At 48.2% G+C, this 19,715-nt stretch overlaps 1 protein-coding gene across 1 annotated transcript in view; it reads left to right on the top strand.

Annotated features, from left to right (window-relative positions):
* Positions 1-2,324, top strand: part of LOC122938469 (cytochrome P450 2C29-like) — a 97,593-nt gene extending 95,269 nt beyond the window's left edge. The window contains exon 10 of the mRNA XM_044293995.1: positions 1,901-2,324. Within this exon, the coding sequence (XP_044149930.1) occupies positions 1,901-2,094 (194 nt within the window). The 3' untranslated portion in view covers positions 2,095-2,324. The remainder of the gene's footprint in view (positions 1-1,900) is intronic.
* Positions 2,325-19,715: the final 17,391 nt, after the last annotated feature.

The raw sequence follows: 19,715 nt of genomic DNA, 5'->3' as shown, positions 1-19,715 counted from the left end.
ATATTTAAAGAGAGGCTATCCAACAAGGAACTCTTCTCCTAAACGAGCCTGGCTGCAGCAGAGATGACCTGATACAAACTAATGGGTCTGCTGTGAGATGACCGGTGTTGTTAAAAATTCAATTTGGTTGCTTCGCCAAATTTTACAAACAAATTTGCTTCATGACAAATTAATTTGTCATGAAGCACATTTTTTTTAAAGTAGTGGGTGCAATGACAGGGAACATCGATTGGGCCGCCCCTGTCATTGAACCCCTAAGATGCCGCGTTCATCTGAAATCAATATTTTAGCATTTTAGCGGTTGCTCTAAAAAAAAATGTATTTACCACGGAGGCCACTGTGGCTATTTTGCTTTAAGATCCAGTGTGAAATCTCGCACGGTGCGTGATGAAGTCATCATGTCAACCAGAGTGGTGATGTCATATGTCACCGTGCACAGGATTTTGCTCGGGATCTTTAACCAAGGTGTCCAAGGTGGCCTCATTGTGTTCAAATGGATGAGGTACAATTTTTTTTTATTTTTATGCCATTTCATGGAAAATTGAGGAGAGCATGAGGAAATTCGACATCGCGAGGAATCAAATTTTTCCTGAAATTCTGATCAAAGTCCACTTCGTTAACTTCGATTAGCTCAACATTAATAGTTACATAGAAAATGCCTCAAACGAATAGACAGGAGAAGATGAAACAGCAGGATTTAACCAAGAACTGTACAAAGAAGCTGAGATTACATGTGGCTGATACTTCTATATAGGAAAGGGTTCTTTACAGTTAGAGTAGTCACTCTATGGAAAGCTCTCCCCCTGGAGGAAGTAATGGCAGGTACAAGGTCAGCATTGAAAAAGAGGGCGAGTGACTTCTCTAATATCAAATATAGCTGAAGAGTACAATTAGTGTTGAGCGAATTTCAGGAAAAATTTGCTTCGCCGCGAAGCTGAATTTCCTCATGCTTCATGGTAGTAAATCTATTTTCCTGAAATGGTGGTAAAAAGTAAATAAAATCATATTTACCTCATCCATTTGAGTGCAAAGAGCTGCTCCCATCTTGAAGATCCCACCCAAAATCCCATGTGCGATTTCATGCAGGAACCAGAATCAAGATGGTGGGAGCCGCCTCTTCCCGATCAAATGGATGAGGTAAGTATGATTTTATTTATTTATTTTACCCTATAATATTAATGTCAGATGCTATGATCAGTAATGAATGCGGCATCTGAGGGGTACAATTACGGGTGTTTATGAGTGTCGCACGCAGAAGTCAGGGCTGCCATAGGGTCGTAGCTTGACACATGAATCGCTAAAAATATGACTGTTGAATTTTTTGTGATTTGGCTGCTGTGGTCGCAGCTGCAACCTCATTTAATCCTATGGTAGCCCTGTTACACTGCAATAACTGGGCGCGTGACACGTGTAGCTGTACCCTAACAGCGTGTATTACTTAAAGCGCTACCTCAACTTTGTCTACTGGAGAAGACTTCAGACCAGGTCCTAAATGCCATGGTCCTTTATATCAGTGCCCGGTGCTGCTGCCCTCTTTAATGCGGGTGTAAGCCGGCTGCAGTTGTATCCAGTCTAAATAAACCTCTGGGAACTCAGGGCTTGTTGACATTACCGCCACATCTCCAATAATGATTTCCAATGTTATGATTCTTCATAGGAGGAGAACAATGATGGAATTACTGTCCCAGTCAGATGATGGATAGCAAGGGACCACAGTCATTTTACCATATGGTCATTTGTTGTCTGTGTCGCAACCCCTTCTTCTACATACTGTATAAGCAACAATATTATTTATTTATTTACTGACAGCAAGCAGATGTCTTCAAAGCTTGAGGAGATGAAGCACAAAGTGACACCCAGTGATAGCAATGACCTGACTGAAGTTGTGTTATTCTTCTAGGGAAGCGAGCTTGTCCTGGAGAGAACCTGGCCCGCATGGAGCTCTTCCTGCTCCTCTCCGCTCTGCTCCAGAAATTCACTTTTACCCTCCCCCCGGGGACACAACGTCAGAATGTGAAGTTTCTGAGCCAAAACAAGCGTCCAATCATTTTATCAGGAGAGTTATGTGCTGAGCCTCGTTCCTTGTCCAAGTGACCACCTGTTGTCCAGCCGCACACCATGGAAGAGAATGAGAAGACGTGACAACACAGAAAATGTGACCAAAAAGTCGCTGAAGAAAAATGTTATAGTGTTTACTGAGGAATAATCTGGTGTGGGGATTCGCTCTGATAGACAGGGTGTGCGGACGCAGTACAGAGGCAAACTACCAGTTCTTAAATCAAACTTCCTTGTTTATTCACACATAAAGCAAAAACAAAACGGCACTTTGCAGTCTTGGTGTTAGTTGACACACAATGGAAAGTCCACATAGCAGAAATCACCTTGTTGGCAGTTCTGCCTCCAGCAGGCTTTTAGGGGCCCATTTCCCTTACAGACGGGTCTCAGCCCTCCAGCACGGCACAAGTCTCAGATCCCAGCACACACATCCCCTGAGCTCCACTGTCAGACGGAGGTAATCCTCCTCACCTGGCAGTGCTGGCTGGGTTTTAGGCCTGGCAAAATCCGGCCTGGAACATGGGGAGTAGTCACCCACCCAGCACTTTGACTACTCCCAGTAAGAGCTTTCCCGGATCAGCTATACAGCCATACTAAGTATTAAGGTGTCAAACAGAAACTGCTGCTGGCACATAAAAACTGTCTCCTACTCCACTGAGGCCAGGAACCTCGGTGACACGTACCTTTCATACATGATGATTCCTTGTACCTTCTTACACTGGATACAATGTTACTGTAGCTTTTCCTTTGTAGTAATGTCTTGTTTTTTTCGGATTAAGAAACATGCAGAGATCAGCAAATTGCCTGAAATTCATATTAGGTCTGGTTTTATCGATTCAGCCATCAGATTCGATTTGGGTCTAAAAATGTTTTAGAGCAAAACTGCTCCAACAAGTTGTATATGGCATTTTGAGGTCTCCTAGGACTATACCAAAGCCTTTTTAAGTTCTGTAAACCAGTGACATATACTGTATAGCTACGGGCAAATGGATGGAGTGGTAACAAACAGCCTGTTTAATAATATACTGCACTGTCCGAGGTTTGCTTCTTAGGGGTGGAACAGGGTGGTAATCCATTGCCAACCATTACCCCCCTGCTGAATAAAATGGTGCACATCACGTTACATAGCATTGCAATGCAGGAAATAAAGAAATACAATGGTAGCACCCTCAGGTCTGAGGTACCACGTAGAGTAGTCACACAGTGCATCTACTGAAAGTGCTATGCGTTCCTGCTGTCATTGTTGACTAAGGCCTCTTTCACACTTGCGTTGTCTGGATCCGGCGTGTACTCCACTTGCCGGAATTACACGCCGGATCCGGAAAAACGCAAGTGTACTGAAAGCATTTGCAGACGGATCCGTCTTCAAAATGCTTTCAGTGTTACTATGGCAGCCAGGACGCTATTAAAGTCCTGGCTGCCATAGTAGGAGCGGGGAGCGGGGGAGCGGTATACTTACCATCCGCGCGGCTCCCGGGGCGCTCCAGAGTGACGTCAGAGCGCCCCATGCGCATGGATGACGTGCCATGTGATCACGTGATCCATGCGCTTGGGGCGCCCTGACGTCACTCTGAAGCGCCCCGGGAGCCGCACGGACGGTAAGTATGCTGCTCCCCCGCTACACTTTACCATGGCTGCCGGGACTTTAGCGTCCCGGCAGCCATGGTAACCACTCTAAAAAAGCTAAACATCGTATCCGGCAATGCGCCGAAACGACGTTTAGCTTAAGGCCGGATCCGGATCAATGCCTTTCAATGGGCATTCATTCCGGATCCGGCCTTGCGGCAAGTCTTCAGTTTTTTTGACCGGAGCAAAAAGCGCAGCATGCTGCAGTATTTTCTCCGGCCAAAAAACGTTCCGTTCCGGAACTGAAGACATCCTGCTGCATCCTGAACGGATTTCACTCCATTCAGAATGCATTAGGATAATCCTGATCAGGATTCTTCCGGCATAGAGCCCCGACGACGGAACTCTATGCCGGAAGACCATAACGCAGGTGTGAAAGAGCCCTAAGTTTGAAGCAGACCGGGTGATGACATCAGATATACAGTATACATGAACCCTCTACTTCCTATCACGGATTCAGCTTCACATAGGTCTTAATGTTGACTATGTCTATCTGAACCTGATTCTACGCCTGTCTGCTTATGCTGAAAAGACACACACTGTATATGGACTACGACTCTGAATCCAGCTGATGTTTGGAGTTATCATGGATCTCCACTTGCCGAGTAGAAACAGATTTCTTCATTTTCCGCACCTTATATTGTGATCCACAATAAATTAAATCTTGCAAGGAGCGTGCCGCATTTTTTTTTCTGCACGGACTGGAGAGTCCTGTGAGCTCCTCCATAAGAAGGGTGTGCGGTAGCCGCAGAGTCCTCGTAATGAAGGAGAGATTATATGTTTTAGCGCTCGATGGGTTCTGTATTCTAGTAATGCCTATTTCCAGTATTTTTAAGAGAAAGATCATTGTTTTCAGGTGTCAGACCCAGCGTTACTAGAGAGCTTATATAAGTGAGACCTACACAGACGTCCAAGATCATGCCTTTGGTTCAGATTGTGGGTGAGCGTGCAGAGAATATGCCTGTTCTGGGAAATCCAGGCCTATGTCATGACACATCCAAAGAAACCCTGCTCCACAACATACCTCACCTCAAAAGCCCTGCCAAATCTGAAGTGTTCCTTGAAAAAAATGTTAAATACTGTCAACAATGCTAAGACTCCAAACCAAAGTCATCATCATATAATCTCTCATTATAATTGCAGGGTGGAGTATTTGGCAGAACAGGGCTGTGGATTTGGGGGACATCATAAAACTAGGCTTTAATTAGTGGGTGCAGACTTTCTTAAGTTTACAGTTCTCACAGATTTAATAATTTCCCAAGATAAATACTGCATAATATAACACCCTATAATAAGACGTCAATGTCTATGAGCTCCACTCCTCCAGATCCTGAGAATCCTGGGCTGATCTCCATCACTCGTGTCCCCATCCACATCTGATGACATCTGCATGCACTTTCTGCACTGTTCCTGATGGACATGGTACCAGGAGACACCGGGAATGAAATCAGATCTGCTGGATGCCAGAGGCGAGCTCAGAGAAAACCAGAATGGCCGGTTATACTGGAATCCAGCCTCACCTATAAAGAGGGATCCTGAAATTTTATAGACACGTTCTGCTGATAGTGCCTGAAGCTTCAACCATGGTGACATGATGCTGCTGAGGTGACCAAGCGAGAAGCTCCTCATCTCATCACTGGTACAAGATGATGGAAAACTCAAACTGTTATTTTGATAAACAAAAATAAAAGAATATTTTAGATTTAAGTAAAAATCTTTCAAAAAAACTATTGTGGCCAGTGCTGATGGGAACACTGGAGATATCCAAAACCCTTTTCTATGTGATGTCACAGGCTGAAGATAATAGTCGTCTGTCCCATTCATCTACCATCATTAAAAGATTGCAATGATACCGTATCCTGGCATTAAGATGGTACAGGCTGAGCATGAACCATCTGTAATATACAGCAGCCGGGACCAGAACGACATGTTTAACCTCTTACATGCCTTGATCAATTGCACTTTACAGATCGAGGGGGCACCAGGGTTGCCATGTATGGAAGTAGAAAGGAATCTTCCAAAGGCTAATTGGAATGTATTTTACCAGCGATCAGAGTATTGGAAGCTCAAGCCTCCTAGCGGGAACTCAAATAAAGTTTAAAAAAAATATATATTTCATTTTTTTTTTTTTATTACAATTTAAGGACTAAGTGAGTTTCTGCTTTTGCATGCTCCTTTTTTCCTCCCTTCCTTTTTAGATTTTTTCACTCCTATTGTCTCTTTTGCTTCTCAGCAATCCAGACACAAGAATATGGCAATATGGTTAGTAAAATGGCGGCCGCGGTTACTGTGGCTGATTTATCACTAACTGCCAGGCTGCACCTCAGCTTGTCACAGTGGCAAGTGTATGACTGGCGATTAGCCTCAAAGCGCCAGTGTTTGCAGGATCGGTTTCATAGTCCATACAGCTTGCTGGCAAGTTCTGCTTTACAAACTCCTGCAAGAAGAGAAGAGCAGAGAGTTGACGGTGGCACAACCAGGTAAGTCCAAAATGTTGGTGCGTTAGTTTATATACTTTATTGTGATTATCCTACACTGGCCCCTTCGTCAGACCGAAGCGTGCACACAATAAAGTAATAAATAAAAGACAATCACAATAAAGTATATGAAGTAATACGCCACCTTTTGGACTTTCCAGGTTGCACTGCCGTTGATCCCTGCTTTTCGCGTTGCGTGTGAAGGGTGAGGCCGGGCAGCATCTATCTTCACAGCATAATTCTACATGACAGTTTGGGGGTTGCTCTCCTAGTGCAACCCCATCAGGTGGGCCTTTTCAACTGCAAAAAATACCCAGCCATCCAGCTGTCCTTCCTACGTGCACTGTTCTCCTGCAAGAAATACCTATTTTTCTGTATGAACAGACAGCTTTGAAAAGAACTATCAAATTGCTACAGTTTATAGGCTTATTACCAGCACCCAGAATAGCATATATTCTGCTGCAAACATTGAGCAATTACCCACTTTTTTTAAAAAAACATCAATTTATAGTTTCATAATTGGGCATTTCAGTGCATTGCTATAGCCGTGTTATTGATTTCATTATATGACAGCAAGATATGGTGTATAGAGATGAGCAAAATTATAGAAAATTCGATTTGGCTGATTCGCCGAATTTCACAAAAAAATTTGCTTCGGGAGAATTTATTTTGCATTTTTTTGTAAGTAGTGTGTGCAATGACAGGGAGCTGAGATAACGCCGCCCCCGTCATTGTACCCCTCAGATGCCGCGTTCATACATGATCGCCACATCTGAGTGTACAAACATTGTGAAATTAAGATTTAAAAAAATTACATCAATCCTGAAATTAAAACTTACCGCCTCCATTTGCGCACTAAGTGCCGCCGCTGCCATCTTGCTTGAAGATCTCGTCCGAAATTGCGTGCGGCGCGAGATTACGTCATCACGCCGGCCTGAGTGTTGACGTAATCTCGCGCTGCACAGGATTTCAGCCGAGATCTTCAAGCAAGATGGAGGCTGGCGGCACTTTGCGCGCAAATGGAGGCGGTAAGTTTAAATTTCAAGATTAATCGATTCGCTGACACGAAGCGCGAGGAAATTCGGCTTTTAGGCGAATCGAATAATTCCTGAAATTCGGATCAAATTCCACTTCATGGGATTCGATTCGCTCATCTCTAATGGTAAATATTACTGAAAAAAATGCATTATTACCATTGTATATTGTCTGTACCAGTGTGCAGCGTGTTTGTAAAAGGGTCAGGATACTTAATTGTGCCTTTGTCTTTAAAGTACAAAAAAAAAAAAAAACACTTGAGGTGACATCAGAAGAAAAGGGTGGTGGCCACGGTGGCAATAAAGACCAGAGGCAAGGTACGGTCAGGCTCAAAACGTGCCAGACCTAAGCCAAGGTCAGTTGCCACTAGATCTGTGCGAGTATCTTCTGTCTGACAGTTTTTCTCCTGAGTGTTGACAAACAAAAGCATTGCCGTGTGCAAGATCTGTACTTTGAAAATAAACCGCGGGCGTTCCAACACAAACATATGTACCAAGGGTCTATTGCAGCACATGAGGCGGCATCACAGGATCCAGAACTGGCCACTAGCAATCCTAACAAGAGTGCCCCGCTTCTCCCAATCTCCTTTGCAGCGTTATCCTTGTCATTGTCTTCATCACTTACTGCTTCTCCTGCTCAGACTTCTCCTCCTTTTCTCTGTTGTCAGCCATCAATAACAGAATGTGTGGCCAAGAAACAACTTTACGCTCCCAACACTCCTCTGGTGCACAAGCTTAACAGTGGTGAGGCAGCAGCGTAGTAAGAAGGCAAGGTCCTATTGACAACTCCACATTTGTGTTGGTCTGGTCCCATGCCAGGGCCTTATCCTCCTCCTCCAAGTCCTCCTAAATGCACATACTTTAGGTCCAACAGCAGCAGGACCGAGTGTCACTCCAGTTCTTCTGCCCACCAATTATATGTGTATAGCGAAAACATGCTGCATGGTATTAGAGCTGATCGGCCTGGGCGAGAGTAACCACACAGCTGATCAGTTGTTAAAGTGCATCAAGCAGCAGACATCTTGCTGGATGTGTCCCCGCCAACTCCAATTAGGCAAGGTGGTCACCAACAATGACCAGAATATTGAGTCCATGCTGTATTTGTGGGCAATGATGCCAAGATGCATAACGTTGTTTTTCCATTACTTCTCCCCAAAAAGTTAATAACAGTTAATTGACAATTTATTCCTTAAAAAAACAACAAGCCCTCATACAGTTGCATCGACAGATAAATTAGTCAGAAAAACAGCCACCCAGCATCTTATTTCATACCCCTCCTCAGCTAAAAATACAGTTTAAATTGCTAAGAAAAGTATAAGGACTATAGTGCAACCTCTGGGCACAGTATCTGTAAAATCACAACAGGGCATAGCAACACTGGTGCACACCTAAGTCCTAGGAGACATCATATCAATGCTGGCATGTTCTAGCATCAGACACATTACATGTCAGCAGGGTGGGATCACCACCGTTCCAGGATCCACAGCACCAGTCACTGAACTGGATACGGTTTTTATTGTAAGAGGCACAAGGCTGATTTCCAAGCTTCTTACATTTCTAGGTATGCCCCCCGCTTTAATGACGGATTTCATGGGAAAAACAAAGTCTACGTTTTCACCCCAGGAGTTGGCTTCAAGATTCCCTGTGTCCTGAAATAGCATAGAGCCGAAGCTGTCTTTCATCTTCTTTACATTCTACTGCCATCTATTGGAGAAAACATGCATTGCAGATTCACTAACTGCACTGCCTTATGACAAACCACAGAAGAGCAGAGAGCGAGAGTACTGCAGCGCGCCAGGGGGCATGTTAACCAATGCTATAACTGTACATACACATGACTGCCCCTGCAGTGGGGTGGTTATGATTAGAGATGGGACGGGGGATTCGTCGAATCCACGAATCCCTCGAATCTTGCTGGATTTGTGGGATTCGTGGACTCAAATCCCGACATCATTTCCGTAATTCGAATCCACCGAGCCTGCGACATCATCACGTCCCCGCGCCTCGCCTGCTGCTCACCGCCAGAGAGAATAGACGCCAGCAAGCCCCGGACTTCCTTAGACTGCACCTGCGGACGGCAACTGCTGGAGCCTGCTTCAGCCTCACTGAGCACCCCAGCGCCCAGCCACACTTAGGATTCTCTTACGAAGGTACTACAGCCTGGAGCGGGAGCACTTCATGTTGGAGGAGTGTGCCCGTAGTCCGCCTGCAGGTTCAGAGTCTTCACATGGGGACACTGTACGGCACATGGGGACACTGTACAGCACATGGGGGCAATGTGGGGCACATGGGGCACTGTATGGCACATGGAGGCAAGGAATGGCACATAGGGGCACTGTATTGCACATGGGGGCACTGTATGGCACATGGGGCAAGAATTGGCACATAGGGCATTGTATGGCACATGGGGCATTGTATGGCACATGGGGCAAGGAAGGGTACATGGGGCAAGGAAGGGCACTGTATTGCACATGGGGGCACTGTATGGCACATAGGGGCAAGAAATGGCACATGGGGGCACAGTATTGCACATGGGGGCACTGTATGGCACATAAGGGCACATGAGGGCACATGGGGGCATTGTAGTATGGCACATGGGGCACTATATGGCAAATGGGGGGCAATGTATCGCACATGAGGCAAGGAATGGCACATGGGGCAAGGAATGACACATGGGGCAAAGAATGGCACATGGGGGCACTGTATTGCACATGGGGCACTGTATGGCACATGGGGGCAAGGAATGGCACATGGGGGCACGGAAAGAAACATGGGGCACTGTATGGCACATAGGGGCAAGGAATGGCACATGGGGCACTGCATTGCACATGGGGGCACTGCATTGCACATGGGGCACTGTATGACACATGGGGCAAGGAATGGCACATGGGGGCACGGAAAGACACATGGGGCACTGTATGGCACATAGGGGCAAGGAATGGCACATGGGGGCACTGTATGGCACATGAAGGCACATGGGGGCATTGTAGTATGGCACATGGGGCACTATATGGCAAATGGGGGGCAATGTATGGCACATGGGGCAAGGAATGGCACATGGGGCAAGGAATGGCACATGGGGCAAGGAATGACACATGGGGCAAAGAATGGCACATGGGGCACTGTATGGCACATGGGGGCAAGGAATGACACATGGGGCACGGAAAGAAACATGGGGCACTGTATGGCACATAGGGGCAAGGAATGGCACATGGGGGCACTGCATTGCACATGGGGCACTGTATGGCACATGGGGGCAAGGAATGGCACATGGGGTCACGGAAAGACACATGGGGCACTGTATGGCACATAGGGGCAAGGAATGGCACATGGGGCACTGTATTGCACATGGGGGCACTGTATGGCACATGGGGCAAGGATTGGCACATGGGGGCATTGTATGGCACATGGGGCACTATATGGCACATGGGGCAAGGAATGGCACATGGGGGCACTGTATGGCACATGGGGCAAGGAATGGCACATGGGGGCACGGAATGACACATGGGGCACTGTATGGCACATAGGGGCAAGAAATGGCACATGGGGCAATGTATTGCACATGGGGCACTGTATGGCACATGGGGCAAGGAATGGCACATGGGGGCACGGAAAGGCACATGGGGGCACGGAAAGGCACATGGAGGCAAGGAATGGCACATAAGGGCACTGTATTGCACATGGGGACACTGTATGGCACATGGGGGCAAGGATTGGCACATGGGGCACTATATGGCACATGGGGCAAGGAATGGCACATGGGGGCATGGAAAGGCACATGGGGCAAGGAATGGCACATGGGGGCACGGAATGACACATGGGGCACTGTATGGCACATAGGGGCAAGGAATGGCACATAGGGGCACTGTATGGCACATGGGGCAAGGAATGGCACATGGGGGCACTGTATGGCACATGGGGCAAGGAATGGCACATAGGGGCATGGAATGACACATGGGGGCACTGTATGGCACATGTGGGCGAGGAATGGCACATGGGGGCACTGTATGGCACATGAGGACACATGGGGGCATTGTATGGCACATGGGACACTATATGGCACATGGGACACTATATGGCACATGGGGGCACTATATGGCAAATGGGGGGCAATGTATGGCACATGGGGCAAGGAATGGCACATGGGGGCACACGAGGGCACTGTATGGCACATGGGAGCAGGCGCATACATACAGGGGGCCCCATGGAATGTGTGTACGCCACTCGAATGGGCTAACCTATACTGGGGCACTATACCTGTCTAACTTATACTGGGGCACTATACCTGGCTAACCTATATTTATTGGGGTACTATACCTGGCTAACCTATACTGGGGTACTATACCTGGCTAACCTATACTAAAGCACTATAGCTGGCTATTGTCTAACCTATACTGGGGCATCTATACCTGGTTACCAAATACTGTGGGCAACTATACCTGGCAACTTATCCTGGGGGCAACTATACCTGGCTACCTACAAATGGGGGTATCTATACCAGGCTCCATATACTGACTATTCTCAATTGCATATTGACATCTGTGCAGGTCCCGCTCAAGTACCGCTGTTGCCTGCAGTGGAGACCAGACCTGACCTTGTTTGGAGCCGCTTAGCAGGACATCAACCTTGCCTGGAGCAACACAGCTGGTCCTTCTTGTTTGTTGTGCAGGTAGGTACTTTTGACAACACCAATACCTGGCTAGTGGCTACCTGATACTGTGGGCAACTATACATGGCTACCTAATACTGTGAGCAACTATACCAGGCTACTTAATAGTGTGGGCTACTATACCTGGCTACTTATCCTGGGGGCATCTATACCTACCAGTCTACCTACACTGGGGGCAACTATACTAGGCTACCAATAACAAAATAAAATTCAAGTGATATAGCTCACTAATGCACTTTAATTGCAAATGCACCTCTTCTGTGCAGGTCCTGTTTAACTACCAGGGCATATCTCATGTGTTTTGACTGGGAGGTTTATATTGCTGTGTCACTTACTAGAGGGGGTTCTATACTGAGGGGCAGTATCTAGTCTACTAAGGGGGCATTATATTGAGGTGGCAGGCATGAGAAGAAGGGAGCAGTGACATGGAGCAATACAAAATGTGGGGTTAAAAACTTTTTTTTAATGTCACTTTCAGGCAGAGTGGGCCAATAGCACCCCATATGATGGGATCATCTCAAGCAGCATCAAACATCTAGAACTATTTCTAAATGTCACTGAATGAAAATTATGCAAATTGCAACCTGTGCCCAGGTAAAATATCCAGAGGAAAAGACTCCCATACCACCTCAGCTATGTGGAAAAATTTGAAAACAAAACATTTCTCCAAATTTCAGGAACGGAAAGGCACAGGTTCACCATCGCCACTATTGCCTCCAGCTTCACCCTCAGCCCCTCGGTCTGTCAGTGAGGATTTAACATCTGAAGACCTAGATGAAGAATTAGCTTTTGTTCACAGTCCGGCATCAACGTCTAGTCCAGCTCCTAGTCCAGGATCAGCAGAGTCATCGTTTACTGAAAGTCCGTTAAAAGCACCCCCAGTGAAACGCAAAGCAGTAACACCACCTTCTCAGCAATGGACTATGCCAGCCTTTCTAGACAAAAAGCACATTTTCAAACCAGGAGACAAAAGAGCTAAAACAGTTACACGATTAGTCACTGAAATGATCTGTCAGGACAACCAACCACTATCCATAGTAGAGGATAAAGGTTTCAGAAACAATAGATAGAGGCCAAGTGAGAGGTCTCAACATCGGCAGCATAAAGCCATGGCAGGGAGACTAAGATCTAAAACTCACCAAGGAAGGACCACACTATTAGGTAGCCTGGTATAGTAGCCCACACTATTAGGTAGCCAGGTATAGTAGGCCACACTATTAGGTAGCCTGGTATAGTAGGCCACAATATTAGGTAGCCAGGTATAGTAGCCCACACTATTAGGTAGCCTGGTATAGTAGGCCACACTATTAGATAGCCTGGTATAGTAGCCCACACTATTAGGTAGCTAGGTATAGTAGTGTGGCGAAACCAACCTCGCCACGGGGTTTTGGAGAGGGCTGTTTAAAAGCCTCTTGCCTCAGGATTATGGCCCATAGTAACTTTAAAGGAGAAAACAGACCGGCCGCACAGCTTAAATCTGTCTGTAGAATTGTATTTTATGTTATTATGCGTTCGGTTAAATTGTATGTTATGTGAGGGCACCCAGATAGCTAATATTATTGTATTCGTGTATTCTGAGTGCCATTCACCTAAGGATATGCACTCAGACTTGAGCTATCTGGGGATATGTTAAATGTCTGTGTTTGCTGTGGGGGTGTGCCATTGTATGTTTAAATGGTGATGTCTGTCCTGTTGTCTCCACATGTGTATTGGTGATCTCCCCTTTGTCCTGAGAGATAATTGGATTGCCTCCGGTTGTCTCCGGGACAGAGAGGAGGAAACCATGATGCATTGTGGGGATGTGTTGTATCTGTTCTGTATTTGCAAAACTGTAATAAAAACCAGGCTGGGTGTGCCAGCACATCAGAGCACTGCTTGACCCTCAACACGGAGCCTTGTCTCGTTATTGGGGGGATTCCCTGTATGCTGTTGGAGACTGATTGCCAGGAGTGTAAGCTGACTGTACGCTTTTCCTGTTCGTCTGCTGACAGCTATTTGCGAGGTTCCAGTTTGGAGTGCTATTTTGTATCCAGTTCGGGAGGTTGGTGTTCTGCAGTAGCTGTGCCTGTCTCTCAGAAAAGGGCATATCGTCTAAACGGATTTTAACCCCTTGTCTGCTGAAACGGTCCGTTACATTGGTGGCAAGCAGCGGGATCATTCCTACAGCCAGAAGGACAGCTACAGGAGACACCATTTCTTTGGATTTTACAACTTAAGGGCAACGCATGTGCCAGTACAGCGACCCTAAAAGCACCAGGATGGAACCAGCAGTGGAGTACAGATACTCTGTGGAGGAATTTGACTGTATGATGTGGTTGCGGCTGAACTTCTTCGGACCCAATCCAGCTGAGAAATACGTGAAGTTCGTGAGGAGTCTAGTGTCTAAGACCCTACTATACCGGGCAGAAGGTGACGGTCAGCTGCCACGTTGGGTGGACCTCCATCGGAAGTTACGGTTGCGGGACAGAGGGAGCCCAGTCTCCATCCCCCAGCAGCAGAGTGATATGCCGGGAAGGCAGTGTGAAATGCAGGGAGAGGAGAGCAATGTCCTCCCTCCCCAGCGGCAGGCTGAGTTACAGGGGGCAGAGGTAGTTGTTCCTGCTTCCCAGCAGCAGCATGATTTTTTGGGAATTGGGAGCCTAGTCTCCATTCCCCAGCGGCCGTGTGATGTACAGGGAATTGGGAGCCCAGTCTCCATTCCCCAGCGGCAGGCGGAGTTACAGGGGCAGAGGCAGTCGGTCCTGTCCCCCAGCAGCAGAGTGTCCTACAGGGAATAGAGAGCCCAGTCTCCTTTCCCCAGCAGCAGGACGCTGTATTGGGAGCGGAGGCGGTCGGTCGCCCTCCCCAGCGGCTGGAAGTATGTATGGGAGAGGAGCTTGTTACCCCCTCTCCCCAGCGGCAGCTTAACGCACCAGGGGGAGACAGTAAGCCCCACAACAGTGCAGATGGGACAGTGGTCTCTGCACTTACAGCACAGGGGGTAGGGACAGTCGGTCCTGCCCCCCAGCAACAGGGCTGTTTAGCCAAAGGGGAGACAGTCGGTTTCTCCCTCCAACAACCAGACTCTAACCAGGCTTCTTCCGTTGTAGCGCTGGTACCAGGGCAGAGTCCCGCTGATCCCTGCCAACAAAGCAACCTCCACTCCAAGCCAGGGAGCAACTCAGAGACCGGGAGTACTAGCTACCAATATAACCTTGGTGGATTCACTGGACAGAGACAGGCTACTAAATTCAACAGGTCCAGTATTGGGTTGTGGGTGGGCTGCCAGACTAACTCAGGTACCGACCGGCGTGAGGTCAGGTATCTGGTTAGTCTTTCCTTGGGGGGGGGGGGAGATGTGTGGCGAAACCAACCTCGCCACTGGGTTTTAGAGAGGGCTGTTTAAAAGCCTCTTGCCTCAGGATTATGGCCCATAGTAACTTTAAAGGAGAAAACAGACCGGCCGCACAGCTTAAATGTGTCTGTAGAATTGTATTTTATGTTATTATGCGTTCGGTTAAATTGTATGTTATGTGAGGGCACCCAGATAGCTAATATTATTGTATTCGTGTATTCTGAGTGCCATTCACCTAATGATATGCACTTGAGCTATCTGGGGATATGTTAAATGTCTGTGTTTGCTGTGGGGGTGTGCCATTGTGTGTTTAAATGGTGATGTCTGTCCTGTTGTCTCCACATGTGTATTGGCGATCTCACCTTTGTCCTGAGAGATAATTGGATTGCCTCCGGTTGTCTCCGGGACAGAGAAGAGGAAACCATGATGCATTGTGGGGATGTGTTGTATCTGTTCTGTATTTGCAAAACTGTAATAAAAACCAGGCTGGGTGTGCCAGCACATCAGAGCACTGCTTGACCCTCAACACGGAGCCTTGTCTCGTTATTGGGGGGATTCCATGTATGCTGTTGGAGACTGATTGCCAGGAGTGTAAGCTGACTGTACGCTTTTCCTGTTCGTCTGCTGACAGCTATTTGCGAGGTTCCAGTTTGGAGTGCTATTTTGTATCCAGTTCGGGAGTTTGGTGTTCTGCAGTAGCTGTTCCTGTTTCTCAGAAAGGGGCATATCGCCTAAACGGATTTTAACCCCTTGTCTGCTGAAACGGTTCGTTACAAGTAGCCCACACTATTAGGTAGCCAGGTATAGTAGCCCACACTATTAGGTAGCCTGGTATAGTAGCCCACACTATTAGGTAGCCTGGTATAGTAGCCCACACTATTAGGTAGCCTGGTATAGTAGCCCACACTATTAGGCAGCCAGGTATAGTAGCCCACACTATTAGGTAGCCAGGTATAGTCGCCCCCAGGATAAGTAGCCAGGTATAGTAGGCCACACTATTAGGTTAGAGGTATAGTTGCTCAGACTATTAGGTAGCCAGGTATAGTAGCCCACACTATTAGGTAGCCAGGTATAGTAGGCCACACTATTAGGTTAAAGGTATAGTTGCTCACAGGCAGAGGATCAGCTGGACAGCCAGGCAACTGGTATTGTTTAGAAAACATGTCAGCCTCCTAATTCCCCTAACTTCAGGTGCTTTAAAGGACAACTGAACTGAGCGGTATATGGATGCTGCCGTTTTTCCTTTTTTAAATAGTACCAGTTGCCTGGCAGCCCTGCTTGTCTATTTGGCACCAGCAGTGTTTGAATCACACCAGAAACAAGCATACAGGTAATCTTATTTGATTTGACAAAAATGTCACACCTTAAACCAGTACCTGGGGAGTCCAGAGCCTCCTTTGGCTCCCTCCCCACCACGCCAGAGCCACCATAACCACCAACTCCAAGGACCCCCCACCGCCCACGACTCAAGAAGGTCAACACCTCACCTACTTGTGTCCCGCCACACCCGCAGCGCTAATTCAATGCCGTCCTGCAAATCGGAACACCAGAGATCAATCCCCACCCCGTTCAAGTGTACCCCATCGCTTCTCCAAAACGCCCCAACAACGGACTCCAGCTCCCTATGCCGAACAACAATGCCACCGTTACGTGCCACAAACCTACCAACTGCCCTGTTAACCTTGATTCGCGCCTTATTCAGCCGCTCCACAGACCCCGCCTCTCTCCAATGCTGGCGCGGCACCATATCCGACCAAACCGTCACCAGTCACGGATATTGCGCCCACAAACGTAGCAAGTCAAACTTAATGTCCCTCGCTAACTCCCTGAAGGGGTGCGCCCCCAAATCATTCCCCCCGACATGTAACACCAAAACACCAGGAGGCCTATCCAACCGTGCAAATCTGTAAAACTCAGGAAGAACCCGACTCCACAGCATCCCTCGCATCCCAATCCAACGAATCACCGCCACCTCTCTCGAAATCGACAACTGCTGCCCGTCCGGCCTGACTGCTGCTCGGAACGCTCCCCAGAACACGTAGGAGTGGCCCATAATCCAAACCAAGCACGGTGGAACACCTATAAGAGACAAAGAAAACGTCAACCAAACACCGCCTTCTGCCCCCAGCCCCCCCCCCCCCCCAGCAAGTTCCTCATAACCATGCGGGCCTCACATATGACCGAAATCGAATAGACTCCCAACGGCCAATACGCCGAATAACATCATCGCCCAACCCCCTCCTGGCAGCCTCCGTGGCCGCCCCGATCCGAAAAGAATGTCCCCCATACAAAGAGGGATCCTTACCCAAGCCCCCGACAAGCATGATCGCAGGACCGCTATAAACTGGAAACGAGAAAGATAAGACCCGTCCCCATGAACTAATAAAGGGCCCGCTCCCCCTGTCCCACCCTGTCCCCAAAACTCCCTGAGGCATCGAACCGGGCACGCGACCGAACCCTCTACTTGGAACAACACTACCCGACATCCCCGACCCAGCTGGTCCGTTTTTGACCGTCTAATGCAGAATTCCAAACGGTCATCAAATTATTCCACATCCTGCCCACAAAGGTCCCCAGCCCGCCCCTTACTTGGAATAACCAACTCCCCGATCCTCAAGGCCCCAAAAAAGGCGAGCGAAAAAGCCAACCTAAACAGCCCAACCTCCCCTTCCGAAATACAAACCCCTTCCAACTGACCCAACAGATCCACCAACAAAGTAAAAGAAATCGGACGGCGACTATCCACCTCGGATGCACGCCTCCTCCAACCACGTAAAGCTTGCACAACCCAAAAACACATTTGACACATCCACCACCCCCCGGCTCCGACAACCAAAGGCCACACCCGCCATAAATTTAACCACCCTGGAATACGACCACCCCTCCTCCCTACAGTGCCCCACCCAAAGCAACATCAACGCACTATCCTCCAACCCACAACCCTGCAACCGCCGCCTCCAGGGCCTCCCACAGGGCCCACGCCCGTTCATACGCCGCCCAGGTTCCCGCCGCCAAAGAACCCCTCACCAGATCCTCAACCGACCGAATGGCAGATTCCACATTTCCGGCGGAAAGCTGGTCCCCTCCGTCTCCGCCTCCGGTGCCAATACGCGAAAACGATCCCACTGGAAATGAGACAAAACATCCGCAATTGAGTTACTAACCCCCGGTACATGAGACGCCACCACCCACGCGTTTAAGGATAGGCAACCCAACGTTAAATACTGAAGCCACCACACAACCGGTGGCGACGAAGCTGAATTGCGATTAATGGCCTCAACCACCCCCATATTATCGCAATGAAAACATACCTTCCGATCCCGAAAGATTCCACCCCAAATGGACACCGCCACCACAATGGGGAAAAGTTCCAGTAACACCAAGTTTGTCAACAAGCCCTCCTCCTTCCATACTTCCGGCCATTCCCCCACACACCAACGGCCCCCTAGATACGCCCCAAAACCCCGGCCCCCAGCCACATCCGTAAACAAATCCAAATCCGCTGCCGACACTCCGTCCGCCATCCACAAGGACCGCCCATTGTTCGTTTCCAAAAAAGGCGCCCACACCGTCAAGTCATCCTGCAACTCACGGGTAACCCGAACAAAATGGTGGGGAGACCGCACTCCCGCCATTGCCCTAGCCAATTTCCTACAAAAAATTTGCCCCATGGGCATTATGCGACACGCAAAATTGAGCTTGCCCAATAAGGACTGCAACTCGTGGAGCCGCATTTTCCATTTTCCGCAAGCCACAGACACCTCCCGCCGCAAATCCACAAGGTTATCCTCAGGCAACCTGCATTCCATAGCCACAGTGTCAATGACTATCCCCCAAAAACTCAATCGCGTTGTCGGGCCCTCCCTCTTTTCAGACGCCAAAGGAACACCAAAAAGGCGAGACATGGTTTCAAAAGAATGCAACATCACAGAGCAGCCATTAGAACATGGCGGCCCGATAAACAAAAAATCATCCAAATAATAAATGATAGAACCCCAACCTGACCGCTCGCGTACCACCCACTCCAAAAAAAGTACTGAACTTTTCAAAATAAGCGCACAAAACCGAACAACCCATCGGCAAACACTGGTCAACAAAATACCCCCCATCCCAGAAACACCCCAACAAGTGCTGACACTCCGGGTGCATCGGCAAAAGACGAAATGCCGCCTCAATATCAACCTTGGCCAACAGCGCCCCCTGCCCATACAACCGGACCCAACGAACCGCCTCAAAAACGACGTATATACAACCGAACACAATTCCGGCGCGATCCCATAGTTAACCGAGTTCCCTTTTGGGAAAGAAAGGTGATGTATAAGGCGGAATTTATTCTGCTCCCTCTTAGGTACGACCCCCAACGGAGACACCCGCAAATCCTTCATAGGCAATTCCCGAAAGGGCCCTGCCATGCGACCTAACTCCACCTCTTTCCGCAGTTTCTCTGTCACCACTCCAGGAAGTTCCGTTGCAGAACGCAAATTTTTTCCCCCCGACCCCCCAACCCCTTCAACATACGG

The sequence above is a fragment of the Bufo gargarizans genome, chromosome 5 (genome assembly GCF_014858855.1).
Source record: "Bufo gargarizans isolate SCDJY-AF-19 chromosome 5, ASM1485885v1, whole genome shotgun sequence".
In the NCBI taxonomy this organism is placed as follows: domain Eukaryota; kingdom Metazoa; phylum Chordata; class Amphibia; order Anura; family Bufonidae; genus Bufo; species Bufo gargarizans.
Note: the sequence above shows the minus strand (reverse complement) of the source record. Positions and strands in the feature narration are given on the sequence as shown.